Source organism: Loxodonta africana, chromosome 8, assembly GCF_030014295.1.
Source record: "Loxodonta africana isolate mLoxAfr1 chromosome 8, mLoxAfr1.hap2, whole genome shotgun sequence".
Classification (NCBI taxonomy): Eukaryota; Metazoa; Chordata; class Mammalia; order Proboscidea; family Elephantidae; genus Loxodonta; species Loxodonta africana.
Window position 1 is genome coordinate 22,450,977 of NC_087349.1, and position 14,654 is coordinate 22,465,630.

Here is a 14,654-nt window from a genome sequence, read left to right on the forward strand (position 1 = left end):
GCCTGGATGCCCTTATACTGGACTTCCTTCACATCCGTCTGTTCTTCTGTCAGAGTGCTTTTCCCTGGTGTAGTAAGAGCCCTCACATGGATGTATGAGTGAATGCTACTTGTTATTGTTTGCGTGTTTTTGGTATTTGTGGCATATAGTTAATTTCTTGCTCAGCTCAGATTTATCTAGGAAAACACATAGAAATCCTAGTTTTGAAAATCTCATGATTCACCGTATTTATATAAGAAAATAGTCTCTTTTTTCCTAGTGAAGTGATGGTTTGGATTCCTTGTTTGGGATTTTGTTTTGGAGGGGTTGGTAAAATTTTTTTTTTTTTTAGAGAATATGTAGTTGGCTATTTCCAAATCTTCTTGGGGTATTCAGCGATTGTTTCAATAAGCAGCAAATAGACCTGCACAACTATATATTTAAAGTATCTTACCAAAAATATAATCTCATGACTAAAATGGTATCAAATGTAAAAAAAAAAAAAAATCTCATATGAAATTCCTGATTAGTCATTGTATAGCCTTTATGTCCTAAGGCTATAGATAATTTCAGAGGTAACCTTTTCTGATACAACTGTGTACTAAACCTTCATTTCCACCTCGTTTTTGCACCAGAGCTTAATCATGTAGATAATAAAAAAGCAACAAGAACAAAACACACAAATGTTTTACTTTGGCTTCAGATCCAGTAGAATCTGAAGCAAAACTGAAGTCTTTGTGCTTCAAACGATTGTGCTTTGAAGGAAAGTGCACCTACTGACCTTTATAAAATATTTTCTAATTAAACTGGTGGCCACAAAGCCGTATCTTGGCTTCAGGCTGAGATGTATGGTTTTCTGGTGCAGCTTCAGCTGTTTAGTCTCTTGTGACTACCCATCTTCTACAAGCTTCCTCATAGGTTGAAATGACCTGTCATCATTTGCTTTGCAGATACCTCAAATCAGCTATGCATCCACAGCCCCAGAGCTTAGTGATAACACCAGGTATGACTTTTTCTCTCGGGTGGTCCCACCTGACTCCTACCAAGCACAAGCCATGGTGGACATTGTGACGGCCCTGGGATGGAATTACGTGTCAACGCTGGCTTCCGAGGGGAACTACGGAGAGAGCGGTGTGGAGGCCTTCACCCAGATCTCCAGGGAGATTGGTAAGCATCTATTTATCAGATCATTGTATGTGGAGGCGGCAGGTTCCTCAAGTCTGAGCATCTCCAAGATCTCTCTGACCTGTGTGGGACAATCTGATCTCCAAGAGCTGTCTGACCTAGGCTTTCCACCTTAGAGGGAAACTGGCTTTATTATAAATGATTTTGTTGTTCATAGGTCTGCAAGGTGACACTTGGGTGCTAATTTAGGAAACAGCTTCTGACTCAGGTGAACATTTTTTAAAGTTTTGTTTTGATGAGGGAGTTTGCTGGCACATTAGAGCCACTGTAAATTTGAATAAATGACATACTATTTGATTGTTCAAGATGGAAGTTTACATTAGCAAGTTATTAAATTAAAAAAAAAAAAAGCAGTGGAATTTAACATCCAATACTAACGGGATTAAAACTAGCCATCATCTTAAAACAATATTGAAGTAGTCCCAAGGCTGTACTTAAATGATATTCTTCTTGTCACATTTGACTTTTTGTGTTTTATTCTCATGGTAAGCTCTGAAGCTTACAGTGGGATGAAGGGCAAGTTATAAAAACTCAGAACAACAGGTTATGAGTCCCATCCTGGACTTTTTCAAGGTGCTTATCCAAATCCCTGTAGGCATTTCACCAAGGTCTGTGTTTAGCCATAAGACTGTAATTCATTCCACTATTTGGGGCAAGGGGTGACGTGGGAGAAGAAGAACAATAACAAAACTCCACCTTACAGCACAAATCTTATTGTTAATTAGTCAACAATATATCTTTGTGGATGAAAGGAGGCATATTATTGTTATTTAACAAATACCATTATGCATACGGAGAATCACTGAATGTATAAAATTAATAGCAATATTTTGTGGAAAATTAAAGTGTCCCTTGGCTGTTTTGCACTTGAACTTGAAGGAAGAAGTTACGCTGATAATTTATTGTCTTTCTTGAAAGCTTCAACTCGGGCAAAGATCATGGGAGTGATTTGGGCTTAACTGAAATTGCAAGGACAAAGAGTCATTGAGATACGAGTTTTACTTGAAAGACAGATTCCTGGGCTCATTCTTCTATTAGAGTACATGATAGGGCATAAAAATAATCAATACATGCTAAATAAGTATTTAATATGCCTAACGTTTGTTTTTAGTGATGTGCTGTTGCAGAAAGTGTAGAAGAAACCTGGTCTTGTTGAACACTTTTAATTGGCTTAATTGGATAACTGTTCACACCTGCCGTGTCTACGCAACCATAACTTCGCTCTCTGGAATTTTAAATTACATTGTTATTGCTATAAAAATTGAACTTTAGATTATGATGAATTATATTATCTTTAGATAAAATTCCCTAGTTTATCCTCAGAGGAAATGCCCGCTCAAATGCCAATAGCTTCTGAATGCAGGGTAATGCATTATTTAAGCAGCTGTTGTCAGCTCTCACCGGAGTGATAATTCAACAAGAGTGGGAAGCAAATAGAGTATGTATGGACATGATAAGTTTTCTGCCGTGGCTCTGCGTATTCTTCAACTTCAGGGCAATGAAGATTTCAGGACTGGACATAATTTGCCAAATCTAAAAAAACAAAAAAAATACATTGTTCTAAAAGTCTAGTATAATTGCTGTTTTATTCTTGTGACTAAAATAAGAAATACTTCATTTTCACTTTTTTAGGGAGCCTGGCCATACTTTGATAATACTGTCACATCAAAGGATTCAGATGGTGTCATTTATTATTCCTGTTCTTTCTTAGTCATTAGTATGGGAGAAGATAATTTTAGTGCTTCGTGTATGGTCCCAATTAAGGCAACACGTTTCTCCTGTGTTGACCCGTTCAGTATTCTGTAACGTGATTGGCTGTCCATTCTATTTTAGCTCTCACTAATCTGGGGGAGTGGAGGAGGGATGGATTGTCAATTAATATACAGAATACTGAAAAGGCCAAATGAGTACCACACTGGAGTATGCCATGGAATATATTAAGTATCAAAATCATCCCTCATTTTAATGACAAAGATTGTATCTAGAACAAAAATAGCTGAAAATTAAACCTTTTACATGACAGTGATATTAATGGGAATGGCAAATGATAGCAACTTAACCCATTCTGAAATTATCAGATGACACTCATGAAAATTCATTAGTTCTGTAACATTTGCAGCTCTTACTACAACACTGGTGACATCTCTGTCACCATGGTTGTAGTATGTTTTTTTTCTTTTTTAAAATCTTAGTATCTTGACTGAGAAGGAGGTGTATGAAATCATTCTTTTGGAGTGTCTGCCAATTAATGAAATTATATATTTTCCCACCTCTTATAAATTGTCTTGTACGGCGTTCAGAATTTCTCTCTTTAGCAACATTGATTGCTAAGAAGTTTCAGTGTAAATTGAGGCTTCCTGGGTCTTGTCTCTGATCAATTCAGACAGATCATAATGGAATCATAGTAAAGGGAAAACCTGTTTAGAGATAAATTGCTTGTATGGTTTGATGAGAACATTTTTCATTTTGGCAAATCTGAGACTTGGAGAAATATCTTTTGTGAGCCTGGGAGAGTGGAGTTTATGAGTGAATGGGTTAAGAGGGAATGGTGACCACCGTGAACACAGATTTTGAAGATGACTCTTCTCTAGTCAAGATCATTCTGAGGGAGAGAGGAGCAGGAGATACTTGATAAAATAAAGACACATAGTCCCCTGATATGCTAACTCTTAGAGTCTCAACCCAAGGCATTTACAAACCATAGGGTTTTTACTGGAGAAGACAAAAAACACTCTTGGGAATGAACAAACAGCATGGTTTGGCAGGGGTAGAGTTTATTTGTAACTAGGTATGGGAGACAAAATTAGAAGGCTTGTCATCAATGCAACTGAGTATTTCAAATCACAGGGTGATCCTTTTATCCTTCATTTTCTAGACAGTAGAGAAAACTGCTGAGGAGAGATGAGCCTATCAAGGTGTGCACTGAGATTGCACTAATGAGAAATGGAAGATGGAGAGACCAATTGAGAGGCCATTCAATAGTCTTGGCCTGTTGCTGGTTGCTATGGAGTTGGCTCCAACTCATGGAGACCCCATGTACAACAGAATGAAACATTGCTCGTTCTTGCACCATCTTCACAATCATTGGTATGCTCAAATCCATTGTTGTGGCCATTGTATATTTTGAGTGCCTTTCAACCTAGGGGGCTCATCTTCCAGAACTCCACTGGACAATATTCTGTTGTGATCCATAGGTTTTCTTCTTTTTCTTTTTTTTTTTTATTGTCCTTTAGGTGAAAATTTACAGAGCAAATTAGTTTCTCATTTGGTAATTCGTACATAAAGTGTTTCGTGACATTGATTGCACAATGTATCAGCACTCTCCCAATTTCTGCCCTGGGTTCCCCATTTCATTTCATCCATTTTTTCTACCCCTTCCTGCCTTCTTGTATTTACTTTTGGGCAAATGTTATCCTTTTGATCTTGTATAATTGATTGCTCTAAGGAACACACTCCTTTTGGATATTATTGTTTATTTTATGGGCCTGACTATTGTTTGGCTGAAAGGTGGTCTCTGGGAATGGCTTCAATTCCAAGTCAGAAGGATATCTTAGGGCCATAGTTTTGGGGGTTCTTGCAGTCTCTGTCAGACAAGTGAGCCTGGCCATCTTGTGAATTTGATTTTTGGCTCTACATTTTTCTCTCACTCTATCTGGGACCCTCTGTTGTGATCCCACTTGGAGTGGTTGGTAGTGGTAGCTGGGCACCACCTAGTTCTTCTGGTCTTGGGGTCACGTAGGCTGTGGTTCATTGGTCCTTTGGACTAATTTCTCCCTGAGTCTTTGGTGTTCTTCACTCTGCTTTGCTTCAGACAGGAAGAGACCAATAATTGTATCTTAGATGGCTGCTTGCAAGCTTCTAAGACCTCAGATGCAACTTACCAAAGTAGGATGCAGAACATTGTCTTTATGTACTATGTTGTGTCAGTTGATGTAGATGTCCCCAAGTCTGTGGTCCTTTGCCTTTGAACCTAGGAACTTTGTCCTGCGAAGTGTTTGTCTGTGTTTAAGAAGTTTCCATGACTGTGCCTCTTGTGTGCTCTATTCTCTGTATTAATATATATGTGGCATCTACAGTTGTGTATGTAGAAGTATCTACAGCCAAACCTGTATCTGTAGGTAGCCTCTTTTGCATACCTATCTACCTGTGTACCCATTCATAAATCATTGCTTGTTAATACTGTTGCTGCAGGATTGTTTATGTTATAGTGTAGTTGCCCTGTATTCTTGCCTTCCTCTCGTTGTCTTCCTTTGCCTTGGTCATATTGTGCTGACTTCCCCCACATTGTGTGTTTCTTTCCCTTCACCAAAATTAACGTGTGTCTTCTATCTAGTTAGTAATTTTCCTTGCCTCCCTCTCCCATCCCTGGTAACCATCAAAGAATTTTTTTTTCTATGTGTAAACCTTTTCTTTCTTTCTTTCTTTTTTTTTTTTTGATAATAACGGTCTCATACAGTATTTGTCCTTTTGTGATTGACTTATTTCCCTCAGCATAATGTCCTCCAAATTCATCCATGTTGTGAGATGTTTTGCAGATTCATCATTATTCTTTGTTGTTGTATAGTATTCCATTGTGTGTATGTACCACAGTTTGTTTATACATGTATCCATTGATGGCCACTTAGATTGTTTCCATCTTTTTCCTATTGTGAGTAATGCTGCAATGAACATGGATGTGCATATTCGTGTCATGGCTCTTATTTCTTCAGGGTATATACTTAGGAGTGGGATTGCTGGATCATATGGTATTTTTATTTCTAGCTTTTTAAGGAAGTGCCATATTGTTTTTCATAGTGGTTTTACCATTTTACATTCCCACCACCAGTGTATAAGAGTTCCAATCTCCCCACAACATGGCCAGTATTTGTTGTGTCCTGTTTTTTTGATTAATGCCCTTATTGTTGGGGGGAGATGGTATCTCATTGTAGTTTTGATTTGTATCTCTCTAATGGCTAATGGGAACCCTGGTGGTACAGTGGTTAAGAGCTATGGCTGCTAACCCAAAAGCTGGCAGTTTGAATCCACCAACCACTCCTTGGAAACCCTATGGGGCAGTTCTACTCTGTCCTGTAGTGTCAGTATGAGTTGGAATCAACTCGATGGCAACAGGTTTGGTTTGGCTTTTGGTAATGGCTAATGATTGTGACCATTTCTTCATGTGTTTGTTAGCCATCTGAATGTCTTCTTTGGTGAAGTGTCTGTTCATATCCTTTCCCCGTTTTTTAATTGGGTTGTTTGTCTTTTTGTTGTTGAGGTGTTTTCTGTAGATCTTAGAGATTACGCCCTTGTTGGATGTATCATAACCAAAAATATTTTCCCAGTCTGTAGATTCTCTTTTTACTCTTTTGGATAAGTCTTTTGATGATCATAAGTGTTTATTTTTGTTGTTGTTAGGTGCTGTTGAGTTTGTTTTGACTCCTAGAGACCCTATGTACAACAGAATGAAACACTGCCTGGTCCTGCACCATCCTCACAATTGTTTCTATGTTTGAGCCCATTGTTGTAACTACTGTGTCAATCCATCTTGTTGAAGGTCTTCTTTTGTTCACTGACCTTCTACTTTACCAAGCATAACGTCCTTCTCCAGGAACTGGTCCCTCCTGATAAGATGTCCAAAGTACGTGAGTCAAAGTCTCGCCATCCTCCTTTCTAAGTAACATTTTGGCTGTACTTCTTGATAGATTTGTTCATTTAATTTTTAGAAGGTTGAATTTATCTAGTTCATCTTCTGCTGTTTATGTATTTTTAGTATGTTTGGTATTCTATTTATGCCATATACTAGGATCCCTAGTGTTGTCCCTATTTTTCTTCCATCATCTTTACAGTTTTAGTTTTTACATTTAGGACTTTGGTTCATTTTGAGTTAGTTTTTGTGTGTGGTGTGAGGTATGGGTCCTGTTTCATTTTTCTACAGATAGACATCCAGTTTTGCCAACAGCATTTGTTAAAGAGACTGTCTCTTCTCCATTTAATGGACTTTGGCCTTTTGTTGAAGATCAGCTGTCCATGGGTGGATGGATTTACATCTGGGTTCCCAATTCTGTTCCATTGGTCTATGTGTCTGTCCTTGTACCGGAACCAGGTTGTTTTGACTACTGTGGCTTTATTGTAGGTTCTGAGATAAGGTAGCGTGAGGCCTCCTACTTTGTTCTTTTTAAATGATTCTTTACTTATCTGGGACCTTTTTCCTTTCTTTATTAAGTTGGTGATTAGTTCCTCCATCTCATTAAAGAATGCTGTTGGAAGTTGGATCAGAATTGCATTATATCTCTAGATCACTTTGAGTAGTATTGACAATTTCAAAGTGTTAAGTCTTCCTATCCATGAGCACCATATGTTTTTCCATTTATGTAGGTCTCTTTTGGTTTCTTGCAGTAGTGTTGTATAGGTCTTTTATGTCCATGGTTAGATTTATTCCTAAGTATTTTATCTTTTGCGGGGGTATTTTAAATGGTATTATTTTCCTGATTTCCTTTTCCAAGTTCTCTTTATTGGTGTGTAGGAATCCAACTGATTTTTGTATGTTGATCTTGTATCCTGCTACTTTGCTGAGTCCTTCTATTAGTTTCAGTAGATTTATTGTGGAATCTTTGGAATTTTCTAGGTACAGGATCATATAATCTGTGGATATTGGCTGGGCAGAGGAGGGACAGCTGCTGGTCCCTGGACCCCCCTGGTGCCAGCAGCCAGGTAGAGAAGTGGGTACTGCTGTTTCACAGGCCCCTGGCACTGGTGGCTGGGCAGACAGGCACATGCGAGTGGTCCGTGGGTCTCTGGTGCAAGTGGCTGAGTGAAGGGGCAGGCACAGCTGGTCTGTCGGCCCTTGGCTCAGGGTGTGGAGCAGTGGTGAGTGCTGCTGGACTGCAATTTTGTGTAGGGTGGGGAGTGAATGGGGGAGGTACTGAGGGTCTACAGGCCTCCAGCATGGGGGTAGGAGGTACGGTGGGTGAGATGAGTGCATTTGACTTTCACAGGGCAGGGAGCACTCCTGCTTGCCTTTGAATGTGGGTGCAGAGTCCCTTCTGCTGAGTTTCATCAGGTGATGGGGGTTTGGCTGGGAATGGTGCTTGCTTTGTCTCAATATTGGCTGCATTGTGGAGGTTTGGCTGGCAGGGTGCTAGTGATCTGTAATTCTATGTATCCACTGTTTTTGTATAGCCTCTGCATTCACTTGACACTCAGTCTGATTCTTTAGCCTTTCCTTTTAGGCTCGGCATTCCAAAGTTGTCACATATACCCGTTTTACTTGTTTTCTCAGGTCTTGTTGTAAGAGGGGAAACCCTGGTGGTGTAGTGGTTAAGTGCTACAGATGCTAACCAAGAGGTCGGCAGTTCGAATCTGCCAGGCACTCCTTGGAAACTATGGGGCACTTCTACTCTGTCCTATAGGGTTGCTTAGGTTTTTTAGTGGTTGTAAGAGGAACGTTATGAGCTGTCTGACTATGCCACCATCTTGGACTACTTCCCAATACATAGGGTTTTTACTGGCTAATTTTTGGAATTAGATTGCCAGCCCTTTCTTCCTAGTCTGTCTTAGTCTGGAAGCTCTCCTGAAATGCATTCATCATGGGTGACCACACCGGTATTTGAAATACTGGTGACATAACTTCGAACACAAGAGCAACGTTCACTCCACCACAGTACGACAACCTGACAGATGAATGATGGTGGCCTGAAATAGGGTAGTGATAATAGAGATGGAAGAACGGACAGACTCGAGAGACATTTGTGAGGTCAAGTCTATGGAACATGGCACCTGGTTGGAAGAAGAACTTGAGAGAAAGAAAGAAATTAAAGTTGAACTTGAAATTCCATACCTGGATAACTAGGAGAATACAAGTGCTATGCATAGAAAAGGGGCAATAAAGTGGAAAAGCTGGTTTGAGGTGGAACTCATGGGTTTGATTATGAACACATTAAACTTCAGGTACCAGTGTAAATCTTTGTGGAAGTGAGAAAATGGGTCCAGAGCCAAAGCAGGAGCTGAAATGTAGGTCTGAATGTCTGCCTCGTAAAATCAGTGGTTCAAGGAGGAAAGATGATGGCTGACATAGAACGTTTAGAGTGAGAAGCAAATAGAGCCAAGGGTAGACTCTTGAGGAGAAGCTTTATATTAAGGTGCAGGAATAACGGTATTCTCTTTTTGTGGTGGGCTGGTGTCAGTGGGAGAGCGCTCTGTTTCATTTGAAGAGTTTTCCATGATAGGAGATGGTAGAAGGAGTACTGGAGGAAAAATTCAAGGATGTAGGTCAGTTTTTAGTAAGATAACAGGAACTTTTGCCAGAGGGCATAGCTGAAGATGTGTGTGGTACAATGGCAGAGAATGAAGCAGGGCCCTTGAGCAGAGAGTAACTGTGAAGAAGGGTTGCATCCAGAGAGACAATTTCCAGTGAAGGGGATGGTTGGTAGGCCAGGCATATAATAGGTTAGCAATAGAGATGAGAGGGGTGCTGAGTTGACAGAATTTGGTTAGTGGAGAAGCCTGTGATATAACCAGTTCCAAAGTTCCTTTTGGAGTGCTATGGAATTCTTTCCAAATTCTCACTACTTGAGTGGATGGGGGATCTAAGGGATAATTCAGGGTTCCAGAAGAGGGTAGGTGGTGGGACCCTAGTGTCAAGAGTTCTGCAGAGTCAAGAGCTTCATAATTGTTTCAGAGTGGGCACTGCCAATACAGCTGTGCATCAGTGGTTCATCTGCCTTGTTTGTGCAGTTCCAATGTGCTGCTGTTTTAAATGACACCTGAAAAACTATGAACGTCTAGAGAGTCCTTGCTGGCCTAATTTATTTTCATTTGCTCTTGGGTCTCTCTTGGCTTGAGGGACAGGAGTAGCATAATTGCTGCTGATTAAAATTTATCCATCACCCGCTTTACAAGCCCTCAGCTGTCAGGACCATGGTCCTCTATTGCTGTCTTTGTTTCATTGATATCATAACCAAGGGACTGATAATACACGTACATGCTTTTCCATCATAAACTCTGGGGCTTGTGTCTCAGCAAATGGCTTCCTTGAGTCTCTAGACAGTTTCTTTTATTTCTTTGTCTTACCTTATTGTTTTATTTTTAAAAAGAAGACAGGATAATAAATGCTGCCACTATCATTATAAGGGGCAAGGAAGCAAACGCTTTATCTTTGAAGATAAAAGCATTGTGTCTTTTTATTGTGGATTTGCACAGTATGGCAACATATCTCCTTTGATCAGGCATCTTGATTATGACTGGCTTATTGAAGACGACAGGCCTGTGAGTCATCATTGCATACGTTATGGGGGGCGGAATAAATCTGATTCTGTCAAATCTTCTACTATACATGACTTTTTTTTTTTAATCTAGTTTGCATAGGTTGGAAGCTTTTGACTATTGCCTGCATGTGTTTGGAATCTTAAAATCTCAGACTTGGAAGAGACCACAGAGGTCACTGAACTTGGAACAATCTGAAATGTTAATGACATCAACCAATTTAATTAATTCACTTTTTGTATGTAAAATGACACTTCCCAGCTATTTGGTGATAGTGAATTTTTTGTAGGCAGACAAACAGTAAAGTAAGAGAAATTTCATTCCTAGTATACAATTGAACCCGGAGCCCTGATGGCACAGTGGTTAAGGGCTAGGGCTGCAAACCAAAAGGTCGGCAGTTCAAATCCACCAGCTGCAACTTGTAAACCCTATGGGGCAGTTTTACTCAGTCCTATAGGGTCACTATGAGTCAGAATTGGGTCAACGGCAAAGGGTTTGGTTTTTGGTTTGGCTTATGCAATTGAAAAGTGCCCACTGATCATATTTTAAAACTATCTTTGTATAGATTTCAAAGAAAGCCTTTTTTCTTCTTGGGTTTTAAACAAGAACCAAGTTTCTATTAACCAAAATGGATTCACTAGTGACTAGACCTGTGTTCCTGGCTGCTGTTCTTCCACAAAGACATGCACTGGTACCTGACACATTCTCATAATTGAAGAAGAGGGATTTAAACGTGTCCCTCTGGCTCCAACATGGGTCCTATTGCTTCAAATTGTCTTTGTTTACTATAAACTTAACTCTAGCAATCAGAATCACAGGCTTTAAAGCAGTTATTAGAATGCTGTTTGCTACTCGTATGAACAGCAGCTGTGGCTACTGAGCAGTTACTAAGCCCTAAATATTAGGAAACAGGAGGACAGGCCAGGGTGACGAACAGCTTTGAAATTACGCTCTATTTGATCAGGCTCTGCAGTAATTGTTAGGATCATATATACGCTTTCTTTGGATCCCTCAAAAGCTTCTGCAGTATTGCTGCACCTGCAGTTCCAATTTGCAATTTTCTCAGCCCTCCTTTGAAGTTATTCTTGCCAATTACCTGGTGTTAATATTAATTAAATATGGTTTGTAACTTGAAATGGGGTGTTATCAATGGAACTCAGCTGCAGGAATAGAAAGGAAAAAATGTCAATTGAATGGAAATGTTTCCTTTCAACGATAGCATTTTACAGCATTAGTACTTTTGTCAAATTGATTTTTGCCTGCTGGAAATCATTTTTCCAAAGCAAGGAACATCTGAGGGGAAAAGCCGCTCTTCGTGTCTTCTTTTCTCCCCGTCATTGAAAAAGTTGTTGTTGTCAGTTGCCATCGAGTCGGTTCCGACTCATGGCGACCCCACGTGTGCAGAGCAGAACTGCTACATAGGGTTTTCAAGGCTGTGACCTTTTGGAAGCAGATCGCCAGGCCTGTCTTCCAAGGTGCCTCTGGGTGGGTTTGAACTGCCAACCTTTCAGCTAGTAGTTGAGCACTGAACTCTTTGCCCCACCTAGGGACTACTAGAACCTTAGTAAAAGCACCTCAGAATCTTAGTAAATGTTATTACTGGAAAATACCAAAGCTGTGTAATCTGCAGGTTCAGCCCAACTTAATCCCACAGCCAAAAGTGTTGGCGAGGACGTAAGCGTTTCCCCGCACTCGGGTTTGAATTCTGATGGCTCAGTCATATTCTAGCTATGGGACCTCGGATGATTTAGTTGTGTTGTGCTCCAATTGCCTCATCTATAGAATGGGGATAATTGTGAGAATTAAGTGAGATCACACATAACAATGTATGGCTCATGGAACGTGCTCAGCAACTATCAGCTTCTATCATCAGGAGCCCCATCCTCACCAATGGGTGTCTCAGGAGCCTGTATCCAGCTAACTCAGTTCCCAGAAGGCAAAGCTGAGGCCTGAGTAAGTGCTCAATTAACAACAGCCCGTTCTAGTCATTCCTGAAGCTTGCTTTGTGCCTGCAGATGGTGACCTATCCTATTATTATTTTTTTTTGTAGCATGGCTAATATACTACCTAGCACAGTGCCGGCATGTATTTGAATGCGTGAGTTGATTAGATACCAGCCAGAACTGGCTCACCAAATTTGTTTGCTCCTCTTTCATTTTAAACCTTCTCAACTTTAATTAATTCAACCACTTTTTTTGTGCATCCACCATGTACTGGGCTGCGCTTGTGCTAGGCTTTGAGGATACAGAGATAAATTCGTGACCTCTGCTTCCCAGCACGTCGCTGTGTAGCAGAGGATTCAGAGATGCAAACAAGCAATTAGGCATGAATGTGATCATTGCCTTAATGGAGGCATCATTTGGAGGCATTGTCCGAGAGAACGTGGTGCCCATGAGAGGGCATTCCACAATCCAGGCAACAAAATGGAAAGATCTGGCCCCAGGTCGTGGAGAGTGGCGGTTTGTGGACCCCAAGCTCAAAGGCAGTACATGGTGTGATGGGAGTTAATTTAGGTAACATTCACAGAAACACAGTTTCCAGAGGAAAAAAGGTAGCACTAAAAACTGCATGTGGAATATGACACCAATTCTGTAATGTTGTGTATATTTGGGAAATGTTTAATATATGTAATATATATATAGTTTTGACCATTCTTACTTCTTGAGCTTTTGAGTTGATTCCAATTCATAGCAACCCCACGTGACAGAGTTGAAATGGCCCATAGGGTTTCCTAGGCTGTGATCTTCATGAGAGGAGATTGCCAGGTCTGTCTCCCATGGAGTAGCTGAATGGGTTCGAACTGCCAAGCTTTTGGTTAGCAGCCAAGTGCTTAACTGTTGTGCCACCAGGGCTCCTCATTGATGATTACTCAGGTGTATCCACTTATAGACAATCAGTGTATGACTGACCTGCCCTGACAGTGTGAACCCCTGTTCTCCCTGGTTGTTCCCACCTGGCATCACCCACCCCTTGGAGAGCAGTTTTGATCTTTTTCAGTTCTGAGTCTGAGCCAGGGCAAAAGTTTGTCCTCATCCTCAATACACAGATTGCTGGTATTCGGAATGGTTTTCCCATGATAGACCCATCCCTGGAGGTCCTGGGGTGAGCCCTGAGCCCCTCTACAGGTCACTGCAGCTTACACTGTTGCCCACCCAGGGCTCACACTCCAGATCCCTGGGAATGGGACTTTGGCCTCCTGGGTTTGGACCATGTTGTTGCTGTTGTTAATTGGCTCTGAGTCATGTGACCTTATGTATAACAGGACAAAAAGTTGCTGGGTTCTTCACCATATTCCATCACTATATTGGACATTATTCTGTTATGATCCATAGTGTTTTCATTGGCTAATTTTTGGAAGTCAATCACTAGGCTTTTCTTCCTAGACTGTCTTAGTTCAGAAGCTCTGCTTAAGTCCATCTAACATGAGTGACCCTGCTCGTATTTGAAATACCAGTGGTATAGCTTCCAGCATCACAGAAAATTCAAGCCACTACGGAGAAACAAACTGACAGATAGATTCGGACCATGACACGCCACCTATTCCTTGATTGGGTGGAGCTGTCTGATCCTCTGCCTGCTTCCCATGAGACTGCTGAGCTCTGCCTGTGCATGAAGCCATCAGGTGGAACCCAGGCTTATATTGAGCCCTTACTGTTTGCCAGGGTCCTGGCTCAGTCTATCTTGTCACCCGTATGTTTCTTCTGTCTGTTAGTGTCCTATCACTAAATTAAGAGAATTCAGCCTCCCGTGATTGGTTGAGTCCCTCTGACAGATTCCCACACAAATGCTTAGAAAGGGCCTACATTTATTACATCAACAGTGCGGTCCCTACTTTGAGTCATTATTATTTTCCTGCTGCCTGACTCCCAAGATCCCTGCGTGGCACGAATGGTTTGCTTTCAACTATTAACTTAAAGGTTGGTGGTTGGACCTACTCAGCAGCACTGTGGTGAAAAAGCCTGGCAATCTGTTTCTGTAAGGATTACAGCCAAGAAAACCTGATGGAGCAGCTCTACTCTTAACACATGGCAAAGTCATGAGTCAGAATCAACTTGATGGCAACGGGCTTGGTTTGGTTTCCCTGACTTCCACTGTCAGCCATGGCTTCTGGACCAAGCCTTGGTCTATATAGTCTTGTCTGAGCTGAACCCAGGTGTGTCCTCGTCCTTTGATGGACTCTGGGCCCTGGATCACCCAGTTTCCCTAGAAAGATCCGCTTTTGTAGCTCAGCAGCCCTGTTTCCTCTAGTC

General features: G+C 41.0%; 1 protein-coding gene across 2 annotated transcripts in view; it reads left to right on the forward strand.

Annotated features, from left to right (window-relative positions):
• Positions 1 to 14,654, forward strand: part of GRM8 (glutamate metabotropic receptor 8) — a 913,900-nt gene that overhangs the window by 179,292 nt on the left and 719,954 nt on the right. For both annotated transcript variants that reach the window (XM_064289754.1, XM_003407246.4), the window contains exon 2: positions 930 to 1,146. In XM_064289754.1, coding sequence (XP_064145824.1) covers positions 930 to 1,146 — 217 coding nt within the window. The remainder of the gene's footprint in view (positions 1 to 929; positions 1,147 to 14,654) is intronic.